The following is a 19,118-nucleotide window of genomic DNA, read 5'->3' on the forward strand; positions in this document are numbered from 1 at the left end:
AGATAATTAGCTAAAAATCAATCAAGACTGCTCTCAGTGAAATAGAATACCAGTGTACATGATTACCATCTGAGAAGCCTGCATCAGTTCTGACGATTAATTTATTTTTTACTTCTGTCTGTAGCATTAGTCTATACTGAAGCAACATCCAAGAACATTTTTTAGGTGAATGTGAAACCTTTATACATTTTTTTTTAAAACCCTCCAGTGTTCCGAAGCAGATCCCAGATCTGTGGTGAGTCAGCTGATCAACAACATGCTTCCATGCCAGTGGATTGCTGTCCAATGATCCACTTATGTAAGAACGGAATCAGCTTCAGTGTAGTGCGTCCCATGGGAGATGACCTGCTGACTTGCATGGAGTTCACATGTAGTGCAGTCCTTACATAAGGAATTAAATAGCAATAGCCAGGGTGTGGTTTTTTATTTAAAACTATCTCGAAGTAAAGACCAATAATCCAAAACTGTAGTTTTAACAAAAAAAAATTGAAGTCAGTGTACAGTAAGTCACAAATTAGTCAGTGACTGGAGAAAAATAAACCGAACGTCAGAGTCTGATAAGGCATAGTACAGGGTATAACCAATTATATCAATCTCTTCCTCTGACATCCTGGACAACAGATCCACCTTATTGTTAAAGTAAGCTGGCATACATCCTATTTCCAAGTAGCCAAAAAGCTCCTGTCATATTTGAAGTATCTGCTCCGGAAGCATTTCTTTGGTCCAGTCTTTTTCCACTTAGCTCAGGTGCAGGATAACATTGGTCAGTTGGTTGTCTGTCAGCTTATTCAGTGCTGGCTGGTCCTTGCAGATTGCTTTCATTATCTTCAAGAAGCAGAATCTGAAGCTCAAGTCAGTACTGTCCAAGGATTGTAGTCTGCTAGTCTCAGCAGCCCATAAACTCTGTTGCCATATATTTACAAAATTGCCATTAATTTGCATCTGAGGGAGAAATATTGTATCCTTTTTAATCACAGGTCAGATATCGATATACAGGACTTTGTCCTCATCATATTGAACTTTCAACTGCAGGAAGTCAACAGAAGCCTCAGGTTGAATGATACAATTCAGTAAAGTACTAATCACCAGCCAGTTCATATTCCCCAGTACCATCTTGTGGAACATCTCAACAATTAATTTTGGTGACAGATATCTTCCCACAATAAATTGATCCCAATAACTGATGCCTCAGGGAAAATATTCCACATTATCCCTGTGTACCATCTGCAGACCAGACACATTCAATGTTTCTTCCCCTGTAACAAGGATCCAGAGATAGTCCTCAAGCAACAATGGCAGCATCAGGCAAACATGATCAGGGGCCACCATTTGGAGATCATTGTAAAGGCTACTGCAGAGATCCATCACTCCCAGAGGGAGGTCTATGGAGAAATTTCTGCAGCCCTGTACAGATGTTCATTGTGCAATGCTTAGCTTTGCCTAGCTCTTCAGGAATGATGGATTGGTGTGTGTAATAGGCTTGAAGCTTCTCCTGCAGGCTGATGTAGTGGATGGTTTTACTTCTCTCTAGTGACTGCCAATAAATCATCTTGATAGTTCCCTAGAAAATACAATCAAAGCATTCTTAAGGGTTCACGATAGCATTTAAAAAACTGAATTATATGCTCATCAAGGCAAAAAGATGTAGTTTCTCTGAAGCAAAACTTTATACTTGGGACTAGGTACAGAGCAAAGTTTGCTCTCCACTGTCCCAACCATTCAGAGGAGGTATAGCACAGATTCAATGTAGGGTAGCAAAGTCATGTAATAAAAGAAGATGTAAGAATACCATGTACAGTTCTGACTAAAGAGTTGACCTACCCAGGTTTGATACATGTTTAGCATAATTTCTCTACCTTTCAATTCTATTTCTCTAGAAATAAACACTCACTGGTTCATTTATACTACAAGATCCCTTTGTTCCTCTACCCACCTACCAATAATAAATAACAACATCAGAAATTATTGGAAAAGCTCAGCTGAGTTCTGAGGAAGGGTCACTTGACCTGAAACATTAACTCTGATTTCTGTCCATAGATGCTGCCAGACCTTTTTTTTTGTTTTTAATTGATAGCATCCATAGTTCTTTTGTTTTTTCCAATAATAACTGATCTTTTTCTTCCCTACCAAACTGTATCTGCTTAATTTATGTTTTGAACTTTATTTGCCCATTCTGGAGGTTTTTTTAATGTTCTCCTCAGTATTGACTATTGCACCACCAATTTGGTGTAATCTTTGATTTTTGAAATTGTGTTTTTTGGTTCCAAAGTCAAAATTGTTTATGTAAGTTATGAGTATCAGAGGACTCAGCATTGATTCTTAAGAAATACCACTACTCACCTCTACCATTTTCGCAGTAAAACCCTTCACAGTAAATCCTTGTTTTAAGCTTCCCAGTGACAATCTTGGTGAGTTTCATTGGAGGTGCCTCTCTATGACCCCTTGCAAGTTTTCTCATGCAATTTCTTTTAAAGCTGTTTAATCTCTTGACTTACACTTTTTCTGTTTTTATGTTGCCACACCCTCATTCGCAGACTAATAGAACAGTGCTATTAGGAAATTGCCAGGAGAGCTCAGAAGGTCTGGCAACATCTATGGAAAGAAAGCAGAGTTAACATTTTGGGTTGAGTGACCCTTCCTCAGTGCTGTTAGGTTTTCCTACACCTCAAGAGCTGACTTGAAAGATTCCCAGATCAGCCCTGCCTTTTGCCTTGTTCTCACCCGCATTCATTTCTGCTTGTTGCCTCCTTCCCACCTTGTTTGCAACCTCATGCTAGCCTTGCCCTTTGCACTGCTTGCTGGCTTGCTTGCCATCTCACTTCAGGCATTAGTTTGTTGTTTCCACATTCCAGGTAACAGACACTTGGGAAAGATTTGCTGGGGAATCCAACTCCCACTTATACATTCATTATTAAGAAAAAGTTTCATTTGCTTGACATTATTTTGCTTCAGGAAACACAAAGAACACAGATCAGGATATTAAATGAAAAATTACTGTACTTTCACGCTCTGCTTTCTGTCTTAAAGCGATCTTACAATCCATTATTAACAACAAAAACAGAAATTGCTGGAAAAACTCAGGAGGTCTGGCAGCATCTGTAGAGAGAAAGCAGAGTTAATGTTTCGGTCTAGTGACATGTCTTCAGAACTGTTATGTTCCCTTACTCCAACTTCTCTGGCTTTATTGATTAATCTATCAAGGAGAACCTTACTAGATGATTTTCCAAAATCCAGATGAATTGTCTATATTACCATAGTCTACTCATTGTTGCTTCCTCAAAAATAATCACTAAAGGCTTGTCAAGCACTATATTCTCTTTTGAAATCCACGCTAACTATTCAATATTGTATTACTTCTAAATGTGCTTCTATTCTCCCCATTTAGTAGGGGTTCTATTATTTTCCTAACACCAATGATAAGCGGATTGGTGTACAATTCTCTGAAGAAGCTCTATCTCCCTTCAATATAAAGGATTATACTAGTTATCAACCAATCCTCTGACACTACAACTTTTTTCTATTGAATTTAATATGTTTAGTATTACCTCAGGCTATACCTTCCTGAGATATTTTAAACTATTTGGATGCAATTCATCCTGACTAGGAATATTATCTTCTATATTTGTTTAATTTATTCAGTGATACATTTAATGCACTTCTCTCTTGGGAGAAAGTGAGGACTGCCAATGCTGGAGATCAGAGCTGAAAAATGTGTTGCTGGAAAAGCCCTAGGGCTTATGCCCGAAACGTCGATTCTCCTGCTCCTTGGATGCTGCCTGACCTGCTGCACGTTTCCAGCAACACGTTTTTCTGCACTTCTCTCTTGTTCATCTCATCATTCAAATTTGTTTCTGTATCTGTTGTATCTCCCTGCTACATACCAAAACAAAATAATTATTTCATAAGTCTGCCATCCAATGTATTCCTTAATGTTCCTCTTCCTTTACAGTCACCCTTTTGTTCTTTACATACCTGTAAACTATTTTTATTGTAGATTGTACCTCCCTTGTCTCGCTGCCTTGGAACTGGAACTTTGCCAGACTACAGGAGGTAAAGTATTCTTAGTGCACAAACATTACAAAAATGAACACCTCACCTCAACTTGCATCAGTCACATACCTAATGAATGAATTATTGTCCAATTCAGCACCAAAAACAGAATTTAGTGCAGCCAAAATGGACAAAGTTCGATAAGAGGTAATAGGAATAAAGATCGATGCATGCCCATTACAGGGAGAGATGGAAGTATTGTGGGTGCTAGACATTAGAATTCCAGATTAGGAAGGTACAACCTTAGGTGTTTTTGATAATTTAATTCCATAATGTTACAAAGTCGAAAGTATACATGTTTACTTTAAAATAAAGTGTTTTCTGAATATTGAAATAAACTTAAAGTGCAGGCTCAGTTGCCCAAATGTAAAAGCTGGAAGACGAGTTGTCCCAGTATAGTTACTTGTAACAGTTGGCTGTTAAAGGGATACCTGGGTTTTGGTTGCTGTTTTGACAACAATTCAAATTTAACCAATTACTTTAAATTATGTCTAGGATGCTAAAACCTAACTGAGTTTGAATTTAATGTTTTGACAACATTGAACCAATGAGAGGGAATGATATTGAGGGTATAAAAATGCGAGCATTTTGAAAACTGGTCAGAGCAACTGCCGTAGAGCCTGACAGTTAACTGCCCATCAAAAATCTTGTTCTCAAAGAAGTTAGAAGACAGTCTGTCAGAGGTAGCTTTCCTGTAAAACACACGGTGCAGTACAAAGAAAGAAGACAACCCAGGGAGTTAAGCTAAAGGAAGATTGAAGACAGCGTAGAAGAAAGAGACTGTGTGAACTTGAGAATAAGTTATTGTAATGTTTAATAAGTCTGTTATTGGAACAGCATGTTAATAGGCTTGTGTTCAGTTAAGGGAAAGAGTATTCTGTTTGTTAATAGTTTTGTTTAGTGCTCACTATTAGAGTAAAGAAAATAAATTGTTTTTTTTTTCTTTAAGTAGTGGAAATTAGGAGTTCTCTCTCACTCCCTCACATTTTAATAGATTACAAGGTGAGCTTTTCTGGGTGTTTGCTTTTAATTAATAGACGGGTTCGACCTCTACGTCGTAACAACAATTCCTCTTTGCCTTCCGAATTATTTTTTGACTTATCTCACATTTTCTTTGTTTCCTCTTATCATCCATTCTGCTGTCTTGTGATCCACTTCTTTCTTCACCCTCATTTGTTCTCTTGTGCATTTATTCAACAAGGGAGTCACAATTTGTTGAGTTTCTTTTCTCCTTTTTGTGGAAGTTCTCTTTTTGCCCTCTGGTGAAGTTCATTTTCAATTGTTCCCATTGTTGTGTGCCAACATTGTTGCCAATTTTGTTTTCCCAGATTCTACTCTCAGTCCCTGAATTAGATATAATCATATAGCACAGAAACAGACCCTTTAGTCCAACTTATTCAGGCCGAACAGATTTCCTAAATTGGACTAGTTCCATTGCCTGCATTTGGCCCACATCCTTCGAAACCTTCCCTATCCATGTACCTGTCCAAATCTTTTAAAATGTTGTAATTATACTCACCTCTACCATTTCTGAGGGGATATATTTCGTAGGGCACTGGCATCAGTATTGTAACAGGAGGGATCTGAACTGTTGGGATAGTCTCCACCTGAACTGAGCTAGGACCAATGTTCTAGCTAAAAGGGTAAATAGGGTGGTCAACAGGATTTTAAACTAGAAAGTGGGAAGTGTTTTTGTGCAGTAGGGGGGTAGGGTAAAACTCACATCTAAGGGGGGTGGATTCAACTGCATGGAAAAGTATGAAAAGAAAGGAGAACTCAGGAAAGGTTATTATAGTCTCCAGAACAAGAGGTAGAACAGACTGTTTGGCTAAGGTTAGGAATCAAACTTCACACCAGATAAAAGGATAACAATGAGAAGAGAGAAGATAAACAGAGGACTGAAGGTGTTGTATCTGAATGCATGCACTACACAAAATAAAGTAAATGAGCTTTCTGGTGCAGATCGAAATTGGCAGACATGATATGGTAGGCATCATGAAAATATGGCTTTTTGGCTGCAAGGGGATCAGGACTGGGAGCTAAATATCCAAGAATATATATTCTATCAAAAAAATAAGGAGGTGGGCAGAGGGGGTGGTGTTGCCTTATTAATAAGAAATGAAATTAACAGCAAGAAATGACATAAAGTCAGATGATATGAGGGTAAGTTAGTCAGTAATATGAGGAGAAGATTGCAAGAGTTTCTTTAGATATATAAAGGGCAAAACAGAGGCAAAAGTGGATATTGGGCTGCTGGGAAATAATGCTAGAGAAGTAATGGGGAACAAAAAATGGTGGAGGAACTGAACAAATACATGTCTCTCAGAATCCCTTCCAATAACCGGTCAGGCTCACTGGTCTATAATTCCCTGGCTATTCCTTGTATCCTTTCACAATTAAAGACACAACATTAGCAACTCTCCAGTCTTTCAGCACCTCATCCATTTCTGTAAATGATGTAAATATCTCTGCTAGGATCCGTGCAATTTCTTACCAGTTTTCCACAATTTCCTGCAATACACTTGAACAATTCCCAGGATTTATCTACCTTTATGTGTTTTCAGATGTCTCTTGTGTAATATGGACTCTTTTTAAGACATCACTATTTATTTCTCCAAGTTCCCCAGCTTTGATATCTCCAGTCTCCACTTTATTTATGTTATTCCTTTGTCCTCATGGTCAATATTGCCAAATATGCCTCCACTTTAGAACTTGCCAGCAATGGCTATCTTGGAGTTCTGACTGAGTTATAACAGCTGTGCTCCTGCTCTAACAAGCACCAGTTCTCAACTCTGCTACTTCATTCTTGCAGTTCTCACAAAGGGCTGGCAATTTTCAAACCTTGATATGTGATCACAGAAAGAGTTTAGAAAGCACACCTGTACTTTTACTTCTCTTTCTTGTGTTGGATGAACAAAGCTCCTCTTTGTCTATTTATCATATAATAGGTTCAACAGGACTCCTGCATCTATTGTAGGAAACATAGTTCCCCATCCACTTCACCTTTCTATTTTATCAAGTTCATACGGGTAGTTTTCCTCATTTCCCATGATGATTTTATTCTGTTTCTTTGCTCATTTCCCTAAATTGTTTTCCTCCATGTCCAGGAACAGATCTTTATCTTTTTTTTGGTTGGATTTGATATTCAGCTTTCTGTGTTTGGATTCACTCATCTGTATGTTCAGCAGTTTTGGGGATGTGTCAATCCAGTTGTATTCTTTTATAGGTTGTGTGACTGCATTATCTAACGAGTTGTCTGGTGGATCACCGGCCTTGTCAAACATTTGCAAATATACAGAAGAATTTAAGAAGTTTCCACTGAATTGGGCCATATAAAAGCTCAGATGTTAATAATTGGACAAAATTAAATCTGACCCACCCCATTGCAGAGCAACCAGGAACAGAAACCCTGAATGATTTGGAGTTACCGAGTTCAAAAATAGCAAATGAGCTCCACAGCTCATCCTACAACAATGTGTGACACTAAACCCATGCAATCTATGCTGTCCAGTTATCAGCAGCTAATCCAATCCTTTCAAACAATACCTCAAAGCTGTTGCACATTAAATATCCAGGTGGTAAACTGCATGCAGGCACAACTTGGTCACAGTGTAACATTGTGGAAGCTTGGCCAAAAATGACACGTGCCAACTCACCCTTTTAACAGCCACCATTGCGGTAGCGAGTACAGCAGCTCCCCCAATTCCCAGAACTGGATGGACATTTGCCAGCATGAAGTCGATGACATCTCCCAACCCATTGTCTCTCCATTTTCCTTTTCCCTGAACAATATTGGCCATCTGGATGTAGGTGCTCTTGCTGAGCTGGAATGTTCATTTCCAGACGTTTTGTCACCCTACAAGGTAACATTTTTAGTGGGCCCCAGGCAAAGCATTGCTGCTGCTTTCTATTTATATGTTTGGGTTGGTGATGTCATTTCCTGTTCTTTTTCTCAAAGGTGAAAGATGGGGTCTAACTTGATGTGTTTGTTGATAGAGTTGTGGTTGGAATGCTATGCTTCTAGGAATTCTCGTGCGTGTCTCTGTTTAGCTTGTCCTCGGATAGATGTGTTGTCCCAGTCAAACTGGTGTCCTTCCTTATCTGTATGTAAGGATACTAGTGAGAGAGGGTCATGTTGTTTTGTGGCTAGTTTTTTACCTGTTTGTCCACTGTAGTGGTTGATAAAAATGTCACTGAAAAAAATTATAATTTGTAACCTCAATTGACATTTTTACAATTTCTTTAATAAAAGTGTACCAAAAGTTAGTCTTAATTTCCCAACTAATTTTACATTCACAGTAACAGTATAAATAATAAGAAGCCAATGTTATAATTGGAAAAACTAATCCTATAAATTAATACTAAAATTCAACTGCAAAGTTCGCTTTTGGCAGTATTAATTAGCAATCAGCAGGTGAGCCTGGCACCAGTTCCTGTCAGTCATTCAACAACCCTAACTGCCAAGACATCTCTTGGATGCATTAGGTAGTAGGCCTTTATTCAAGCTTCCCGAATGCTCGATGTCCCCGACCTCAGAGAGGAGCACCCGGTAAATCACTCGATACCTGGACGACATTTTCCTTCTTTACCCCATTATTTCACTCCTCCTTGGAAACATGATCCATAGAGCGACACACCTTCACAGACCGTGACTGACATCGGAAGCAACCAATGGCATCACCCAGGTTGCGGACACGTGACGGTAAGAGTGGGTCATGTGTCGATGAGAGAGGATGTCTCGTCTCAACCTAACTTGATGACCCCACTGTTATTGACAGAGCACGTGACCAATCATTACCCAGAGGTTCCACAATTGACCCGGCTAACTGACGCCGGTGAACCAATGAGGAGTGGAGAAAGGGAGCGTGGTGTTTGCTTGTGGTGTCCGTGATCAACTGTCACTGTCAACATGGCTGCCACCGGGGTGTTGCCTTTCATTCGAGGTGTAGATTTAAGTGGAAACGATTTTAAAGTAAGCCATCAACATTATTTTGAATGCAAAACGAATTGGGGAATGAGTAGTTAAGTGTTGGGGTTTTCCGATCAGTTGTTTCTGTGAATTTAATGAGGCCCGGAACTGAGACTTGGAATCTTGTTGTTGGTTCACTAACTTAGTATTTAGATGTTAAAGTATTTTAATATATTCCTTGTCTGTTTGTATAACAATAGCAAAACATTATCTCATACTTTGTTTGGCAACAGCTTGCATTTAGTTAGTTCCTTCAATGGAAATATAAGAAATGAGAGTTGTTTTGTGGCCCTTCCTGCGTATTCTTCTATTCAACATAATTTCTGGCTGATAAACCTCATCCCCATATCTCTTGATTTCCTTAGTACCGAAAAGTCTCTCTACCTATGTCTTGAATATACTCAGTAATTGCGATCTCTGGTGTGAGGCATAAACGTCTCCTCTTAATCATAGAAGTAGCGATAACCATCAGTTCTGTCATTCGAATAAGCATTAGATCATCTGCTGAATGTCAGTTCAAATGGCTGATTCCTTATTTAAGGCTGTGAGACCACTGTTCTAGAATTCAGTTAAGAAATGCTTTCTTAGCATTTATCTATGAAGGCCCTTAGAAAATATTACAGTGTTATGTTTGACTTTGTTTATCTCTCATTCTTCTGAACTACAGGAAATATAGACCTCCTCTACTCATTATATTTTCCTGACCAATCTTTTCCTTCTCAGGAGTCAGTCTGAATCTCTGTTACTCTTCCTGTAGATCAAGGATACTTCCTTTGTTAGGAATCTCCATTATTATGTGGCAGAAAAAGGCCATTCATTATGTTTGCACCAGATCTTCATTAAATATAATGAAATGCCATTTGCCTGCCCTTTTTCCCCATATCCTTGCATGTTGTTTTTATTCAATTATGCTTTAATTGAACCTGCAAACTTCCTCACTGCATTCCAGACTTAAGCTACAGGTTGCTCAAAAAGATTTTTTTTTCATCATTTGCTTGATTTACACATCACTTGAAAACAGTGTTCTCTTGTTCTCAATTCTTTTAAAAGTGGCAACAGTTTTTCTGAATCGACTTTTGTCAGACCTAATAATTTTGAAAATGTCTACCAGATTTCCTCTAGTTGCTGTCTAAGGAGAACAGTCCCAATGTCTCCAATAAATCTTTAACAGAAGTTTCTCATCCCTGGTACTGATTTATAAATCTCTTCTGCACTCTCTCAAACGTGTTTCCAGCTGCCTGTGGTGTGATGGCCAGAAGTGCACATCACTGAGATTGAACGCATGATAGGTACAGTAGCAGAGATCAAACTAATGTGAGATATGAGAGAAGTGGTGTCATCTTACCCCGGGAGAGCAGAGAAGGGAATTCAATTTCCTGCAGTATTAGACATTCTTTCAATGGCTGAAGCTGTATCAACCTGGGGGGCAACCTGAGACCAGACTTGATCTTGTGTCATAGCCTTCACTGCTGGTCTTAGGGGAAGGGAAGGCTTTGCCTGTATAGCATGCCCTCCAGGACTAGAGAACCTGCTTACAAATTGTAGCGCCAATCCCCCCCCACACCACCTCCACTTGCTACGTCTGGGGCAAATGTCAGGAATCATGTGGACAGCTGCAGACTGATGGTATTATCTGGATGTACAATAGGAGTTTAAAGATGGCTTGAGTGCAGGAAATCCGTGTAAATTCTGGGATAGCTGGTGAATAGCGAGTTGTGCCAGGAACAGCGTGTGTAAGAGTGGGCACAAATTGGACATGAGAGACACCATGTAGTGTGGTAGCTAACTAATGAGGGGAGTTTGGTAAGATAGGGTGATAATACCTATTAAGCCTTGTGATGACAAGCCCTTAAAAAAAATTCTCAATGCAACTTGGACTTGCCCAGTTGAAGTCAGATTCAGCTCTTGGACTTTGTTGCAGCTAGTAACACATGAGGCGGACAAAGTATGCATTTATGTCTGTTTCTATAGCTAATTTACAGTATTGAATTATATCCTAAATTTTGTCATCACGGATGTAATTTTTAAGCCAAGGAGATCTTTTTTTAAAAATATTATTGCGGTATGGTGAAAATGGTAGAATTTCTTCCTTATGATAGTCCTGCTTTAACCATAACAATTTTAAAAATAAGAATACACTTGCCAATTCAATGTTTAACTATTCAAGCATTGTGATTATAGAAGAGACAAGTGATTTTTGAAGGTTTTTCAAAAGTAACTAGAATATTATTTTAGAGAAGGCAATAGCCAAGTGGTATCATTGCTGGCTTGTTACTCCAGAGACCCAGGTATTGTATTGTTCCAGGGATCCAGGTTTGAATCCTTCCACAACAGATAGTGGAATTTATTTCAGTAAAAATCTGGAATTAAATGTTGAGTGATGACCACAATCCATTGTCGATTGTCAGGAAAAGAAAATCTTGTTCACTATTGTCCTTTCAGGGAAGGAAACTGCCTCCCTATCTGGTTTGGCCTACACAAGACTCCAGGCCCACAGTAATGTGGTTGACTCTTAACTGTCTTCCGGGCAATTAGAGATGGGCAATAATTGGTGACCGAGCCAGCATCACCCTCATCCTGTGAACGAATCAACTAAAATTGTAATTAACAGTCAATCTAAATAAATGTTAATGATACAGTCTTCATTCTTTCTCCTCAAAACTGAAGATTTCACACACTTTAAGTTGCAAAGTTGGAGGATAGGTTAAATAATTTACATGTCTTAACCCTTAAGCCTGCACTGCCATTTAATAAGATCATGATTGATCTGATTACTTCGCATTCTGGTTCAGTTCTGGTCTCCCTGCTTTAGGAAGGATGTTGGTTAACTTGAAAGGGTTCAGAAAAGATTTACAAAGATAATACCAGGTTTGGAGGGCTTGAGCTACAGGGAGAGGCTGAATAGTCTATGACTATTTTCCCTGGAGTGTTGAAAACTGAGGGATGAGCTTATAGAGGTTTGTAAAATCATGATGGGCATGCATCGGGTGAATAGCCAAAGTCTTTTTCCCAGGTTAGAGGAGTCCAAAACTAGAGGGCATAGGTTTAAGGTGAGAGGGAAAGGTTTAAAAGGGACCTGATGAGCAACGTTTTCATGCAGAGATCGGTGCATGTATGGAATGACCTGTCAGAGGAGGTGGTGGAGTTCTGTATTTGTCTTCCTCACAATTAACAGTATTTGAAAGGCATCTAGATGGGTACAGGAATAGGAAGGGTTTATGGGGATATGGGCCAAATGCTGGCAAATGGGATTAGATCAGTTTATAATATCTAGTTGGCGTGATGAATTGCACTAAAGGGTCTGTTTCTGTGATGTATAACTATGACTCTGTAACTGTCTTGGATAAGTTCAGCATAACCTCTTTGTTCTTGTACTCCAATCCCAATTAATAAAGTCTAGTTGCTGCTTTATTAACTGCTGTCTCTATTTATCATAGAATCATAGGATCTTAACGGCGCAGAAAGTGGCCATTCGGCCCATCGACTCTATACTGACCTTCAGAAGAGCATCCCACTCCGATTTAACTTCTACCCCATCCCTGTAACCCTGCATTTACCATGTTGAACCCACGTGGTCTGCACATTTCTAGACGCTATAGGGAATATTAGTATGGCCAGTCCCCCTAACTTGCACATCTTTTGACTGCAGGAGGAAACTAGAGCACCTGGAAGAAAACCACGCAGACACAGAATGAACATGAAACCTTTACACACACAGTCACCTATGGCTGGAATCAAACCCGGCTGCATGGTGCTGTAAGGCAGCAGTGCTAACCACTAAGCCCGACCACTTTCAAGGATCTATGTTCGTGCACACCCAGGTCCCTCTGCCTCTATACTCCTTTATGTATTGTACCCCAATTTTGTATTATTTGTTCATATTCTTCCTACCCAGATGCATCACCTCCCACTTTTCCACATTGTGTTATCTGCCCACTTCACCAACATGTCAGTATGCATTTGGAGCTCTATATTTGTCTTCCTCACAATTAACAATGCTTCTAAGTTTCTGTCATCTGCAAACTTTGAAATTTTCCCTTGCACGCCATGATCTTGATCATTAATATTTCTAGAAACGTAAAAGTCCCAATTCCAATCCCTGGAAACTCCACTTTAAGCAATCTTCTAGCCTGGAAAATATCCATTGTTCACTGGTCTCTGTTTACTATTAGTCAGCCAGTGTTGTGTCCACATAACTACTCTCCCTTTTATTCCACAGCTATAACTTTTCTCACAAGTCTGTGTGGCAGTGTATCAAATAGCTTTTAAAAGTCCATGTACACAACATGAACAGGGTTTTCTCATCAAACCTGTAGAAAACTCTAGAAAGTTAGTCTTACCCAATTTTCCCTTGTAGAAATCCATGTTGTGTGTCTCAAAATAATCTGTCGTTTTCTATGTGACTATTAATTGTTTCTAGAAGCTCCCCAAGGCATTATTTGAACAATGCATAATGTCTGCTATTCTCTACTCTGAGTCTAGGGAAGACCAAAAGATTATGACCAGTACAGATTTCACTGTCATGTTCTTCAATATCCTTGAATGCATCTCATCTGTTCTTAGTGCCTTGTCAACTTTAAGTATCGGTAGCTTATCCAATATTTCCTCCATTTCAATTTTAATTTTTTTAGTTAGAGCTACCTCCTCTTTCACTGCAGGTATAACATCTACCTCCTTGGTAAAGACAGATGCAAAACCTTGCCTGACATTGCTAGACACTACAGGGCAAATTAGTATGGCCAAACCCCATAAGCTGCACATCATTCGACTGTGGGAGGAAACTGGAGCACCTGGACGGAATCCACGCAGAGGAGGCAGCTCTATAACTTTCTTGCCTCTGTGTAAATTTTTAGTTCTTATTCTTGTACTTTTGTCACCCTTCTGCTATTGATGTACCTATAGAAGACTTTGGGACTCTGCTTCATGTTGGTCACCAATCTTTTCTTATAATCCTTGTTTGCTTCTTAAACATGATTTGTTTTCTCTCCTTCCCCTATATCTTCCTGTTGGCTATCAATTTTTTTTCACCTGTCACAAGTACCCTATTTCTTTTAATTTCTATCTCTTTTTTTTTTATCCAGGGAGATCTGGATTTGTTTGTCCTCTCTTTAAAAGATTATACTTTGACTGTACTCAAACTATCTTCTCTTTTGAAGGTAACCCATTGCTCAGCAGCAGTTTTTCCCAAAACCTTTTTTATTCCCGTCTGCCTGACCCAGCTCCATTCTTGCCTTGTTTAAGTTGGCGCTCCCTAATTAGTTGATTCTTCCTGAATGTTCATCAAAAATTGATATGCAATACTCCATATTAAGCTCTCCATTGCCCAGTGTAATTATAGTTCCCTACTCATATATTCCAGCCTTGTTACAAAAACTAACGTGTCCGTTCTTTTCCTAATTGTTTCCTGAACCTCTGTTAATTTTTGTTCATAAGCATACTTCAATTCCTCTGAATCAAAACATTTTTACCTTCTTAAATTCATAATTTCAATGTGAGTCCTAGTTGAGTGCGGATTCAGGTAACCTTTATTGCAATTTACAGCTTCAATTACAGCACAGCAAAAAGGCAGACAAAAAGCTTCAGAATGTCTTAACTTAAAAAGTTTAAACTTAGAGTGCACATGACCCCATCCACCCACCCATTTGATGACTGTTAGTAACACCAAATTATCCCTCTGTAATTGGCTCACTTGTACAGCACCTTGTACAATTTAAGCTTGCTGTAGCAAATCAACAAAGAGATGGACATCTTTCAACTGTGGGAGGAAACTGGAGCACTTTGACAAAATCCACGCAGAGGAAGTAGCTCTGTAATTTTCTTGCCTCTGTGTCAATCCCATTTTTGGTCCTTACTCTTTTACTTTTGCCACCTTCCTGCTATTGATGTACCTATAATCTTGAAAGAGATGGACAGGCTAGTGGTCCACCTCTGGTCCTTCATGATGTTTTCTAGACTGTTATCTCTATTCTCGAGGCATTTTACAATGGGTACTGTATTCAAGTAACATTTGACAGCTGCACCATGTTAACTGCCAAATAATTAGAGACTTGCCTATTATTTCAGAAACCTTTTAAATTTTTCATTTTAGGAAATACAAAACAATATTGATTTTTGATCAGTTCCAACAAAGTTATGTGGTTATACCTAATGTTAGAATTTTTTACATAATAAGTTGTGGCTTAATGTGTTCATTCAATCCAAATTTCAATGTCTACTTGTCTCTATTCATTCTTTCCTGTAATGATAAGGGGGTTACTTTTACTGTCTGAAACTGGTTTGAATCTTTTCCTTTCATGCTTTTAATGCTATAATTAATTCTGAATCTATATCTATAATTATTGATTAAACAACTAACTAATGTGAGATGTTCTTATCTATGTCATGCATCAGCTGCAACCTTGAGGAAATGTTATTTTCAGCCCTGTTTTGAATGGGCCATTGGCCATTTTGTGCTGCTCAATTATGGGCGTCCCTAACATATTCTTTCACAATTCAAAAAATATTCTTTCTCTACTTTTATTATTGTCAAAGTGGATACCCTCCTATGTCACGAAACATGAAGAAAACCAATAACTATGGATGCTGGAATTCAGAAACAAAATTAGAAATTGCTGGAAAAACTCAACAGGTCTGGCAGCATCTGTGGAGCGAAAGCAGAGTTAATGTTTCAGCTACAGTGACCCTTCCTCAGAACGCTGTTCAGGCCCCTTGAACCTGCTCTGCTATTCAAAACAACCATGGCTGATCCAGCTTTCCTCATGTCCACTTTGCTGCCCTTTCCACACAACCCTTGATTTTCATAATGGTCAAGAATCTGCCTATCTTAATCCCATAATTGTCTGGGGGAAGGATATCCAAAGATTCATAAGAAATTTCTTATCTCGGTCTTAAATTGGCACCCTTTTATTTAAAGGCTGTGCTCTGTGATCCTAGCCTCTCCCTGATGGGAAACATCCTCTCAGCATTTACCCTGTCAAGCCCCTTAAGAATCCTCTACACTTCAATGAGATCACTTCTCATTCTTCTAAATTCCAGAGGATAGAATCCCAACCTGTTTACCTTATGCTCGTAAGACCATCCATCCATGCCAGGGATCATCCTAGTAAACCTTCTTTGTCCTACCTCCAATGAAATGATATATTTCCTTAATTAAGGGGACCAAAACTGCTCTCCAGTTGTGATCTCACCAGCACCTTGTGTAGCTGTAGTAAGACTTTCTTAGACTAATACTCTAACCTGGTTGAAATAAGGACTAACATCCCATTCTCTTTCCTGATTACTTGCTGCACTTGTATGCTAACTTTGTGTTTCATGCAGTCCTAAGTCCCTTCCTAATGAGGTTATTTAAGCTTTGTCATAGGTGATAAATACTGATGAAAAGAAATACTGTGTACTTTTATTTCCACTGAATTATTAACTATAGTTTAAACCTTGCCATTTTTTACACTTAGTAATGATGAGGGAAATTCTTGTAAACCAATGTGAAACAATTCTGTGTGTTGTCCTTCCAGCATTTATATCTCAGTCAACCTTATTTACATGATTATCTGTTCACTTTTTACATTGTTGGTTTTGGTTCCAAGAATGTGCAAAATGATTATTGTGTTTCCTACATACGATGGTGACTTGAACATGATGTTGATTTGTCATACTCTTATTTAGAATGGAAGTAGCCATGGACTCATTGAGCAGTAGCTTATGGGCGCACAAGTTTTATGGAGTGTGGGAGACTTTTTGACAGATACTTTGCAATGGCATAGTAGCTTTAATTAAATCTGCACTGATAATTCCTTTGCATTATTAGGTTTTTCACCCCAAGTTTAAGATTGACCTTTTTTTTCCCCTTATGATCTTTTGATGTGGAAAATCATGCCAGTATTACAAAATTAAAATGATAAAGATTGACATTTCACACTAAATAACAAAACCATGATCCTCAACCGCTTGTGTTTTTGCCCCTAAATGTATTCTATTCCATGTTTGTGAGATTTTTGAAGTGATAACAGAAATTTCTGTAAGTACTCAAATTCAGCTGTGTTTGTGGAGAGAGAACACCAGAGTTAATGTTTTAAGTTAAAATAATCTTTTAACAGGATAATATTCTGTTTTTTTATGGATTTTAATTTTGTGATTCAATCTTACGACGAGTGCTGTACTCTTTATAGCTTTCATTTTTTTTGAGTAAGTGAGTGCTTTGAAAGCTAGTGCCTCCAAATAAACCTGTTGGAGTATAACCTGGTGTTGTGTGATTTTTAACTTTGTCCACCCGAGTCCAACAGCAGCTCCTCCAAATCATTTCCATACTATTTGACTTGTAGCTGTCCCTTTGGTGAGGTGGAAGCAAAGTTTTCGGAATAAAGGGTCACCTTTTCAAGTAATCACAAATTAGGTTTGGCAATTACTGCTCTTCGCATAAAAATATGTACAAACCTAAAGACTTGCTTCAAACTCCAGAACCTATCTGTGGCTGGATAGATTAATCTGTTGAGGCATTTGAAAAGTAAAGCATGTCGCTGTACAAAATTAATGTTTCTTCAACAAAACAAAATGCTGCAATTTTTAATAATGCAGTGTGTCATTTTGGTAAGTCACAAATCCCACCCAGCGAGAAGTGAGATTTAACCCCATACCTTTGGCACTTATTTGAACCAGATGTATCATCCAAATAACTATTCCTTCAGGCAACTGAATTGCTGTGGAAGCATACACTTTTGCATGCAAGTTGCAATCTGCCACTTTGGATTGTGACACTCAAGCATTTCTATCACGTGGCTGACCAGGGATCTGTCCTGTTTTTACTGTTTGCCATTAGTGTATTTTGCCACTGTTGGAAAGATCTACCAGTTCATAGATTTATATTGTAGATGACCAGCTTTGCTATCTTCTTTGGCCATCAAGTTCTCAAGTAGGACTTAAACCAGGAGTTTCTGGCTCAGAAGCAGGGATATTACCTCAGCAATAAAACGTCCTTGTTAGAACTAAAATAGTAAAATAATATTCTCAAGTGAATATGTATATAAATATTTCAGTTAAAAATGTAACAGATCCCTCAGGATTTAAGATCTTTGACAAATAAGAAACCAATTGAAGTCTTGTCATTTGCATTAATTGTATGAGATGTTTTGAAACAATTAATATTTAAAGTAATACCTGAAATCTGCCTGAAAACTTTTGCTGCTTGACAAAGACCTTAAGAGGTCTGTATATTTCAGCTGCGTTTGGAGCATGTTTTCTTTTCATTTCAAAGGGTGGATATTTTCCTGAACATGTTAAATGCATGACCAGTTTGAGATGGCTGAAGTTGAACAGGACAGGACTCTGCTACTTACCAGAGGAATTAGCTTCTCTTCATAAACTGGTAGGTTATCTAGCTGGATTACTGATTTGATTTTTGATTTGAATACAGTGTGTATCAGTATTGTTTATAAATGTTTTTTCTTTTGATCACTGTCCCAATCTTTGAGGGCCATTACCAATACTGCTTTTTCCTGTATAAAAACAATTTGATTCTCCACAATCAGTTCTCCATCCAGTCAAGGTACAGGAGGTGGTTACAAAGTGAACAAGACAGAAAATTAAGCAATGTATTAAGAAACAACATTTTCATTGGATTCTTTCAAGTACTGTATGGAAGTTGGGACATCCTTGACATCTGCTGTTGGAAATGCAAAAGGGACAACAGGGGACTACAGCTTGGTCAACATTTTGTGGCTGCTTGAGATTATTGATGAAAAGATGTTGATTGTAATTAAGTCCTAATCTATAATGTTGTGTTTATCAATCCTTGTTAAACTAGCTAGCTCAGAAGAAAAGATTTTGAAATACTGCAGTTGACCTGGTAAACCAGAGGGGAAATTTAATCTGGGTTTCTGCTTATTATTGAAAACAAGAAATACTGGAGATCACAGCAGGCTAACTCTTTAGAAGATGTTTTCTGCTTATTACTGTTTTGTCAGCATTCTACTTTAAACTATTTATTTTGGGACAAGATCAAACTCAGTGTGATATTCCTCAGTGCGAACTTTCTGACTGTCAAGATTTATATTTGAAGAAAGAAAGGAATTTGTATTCGTGGAATTCTAATTGCGCAAAGTTGTTT

The 19,118-nt window shown here is 38.4% G+C and overlaps 1 protein-coding gene and 1 pseudogene across 1 annotated transcript in view; one reads left to right on the plus strand and one right to left on the minus strand.

Moving 5' to 3' along the window:
• Positions 1-486: 486 nt before the first annotated feature.
• Positions 487-8,693, minus strand: LOC140464764 (mitochondrial dynamics protein MIEF1-like; annotated as a pseudogene).
• A 197-nt stretch (positions 8,694-8,890) lies between these two features.
• The window catches only part of flii (FLII actin remodeling protein), an 81,125-nt gene continuing 70,897 nt past the window's right edge, over positions 8,891-19,118 (plus strand). Inside the window, exons 1-2 of the mRNA XM_072559553.1 lie at positions 8,891-9,022; positions 18,267-18,377. Coding sequence (XP_072415654.1) covers positions 8,960-9,022; positions 18,267-18,377 — 174 coding nt within the window. The 5' untranslated portion in view covers positions 8,891-8,959. The remainder of the gene's footprint in view (positions 9,023-18,266; positions 18,378-19,118) is intronic.

The sequence above is a fragment of the Chiloscyllium punctatum genome, chromosome 40 (genome assembly GCF_047496795.1).
Source record: "Chiloscyllium punctatum isolate Juve2018m chromosome 40, sChiPun1.3, whole genome shotgun sequence".
NCBI classification, from domain to species: Eukaryota; Metazoa; Chordata; class Chondrichthyes; order Orectolobiformes; family Hemiscylliidae; genus Chiloscyllium; species Chiloscyllium punctatum.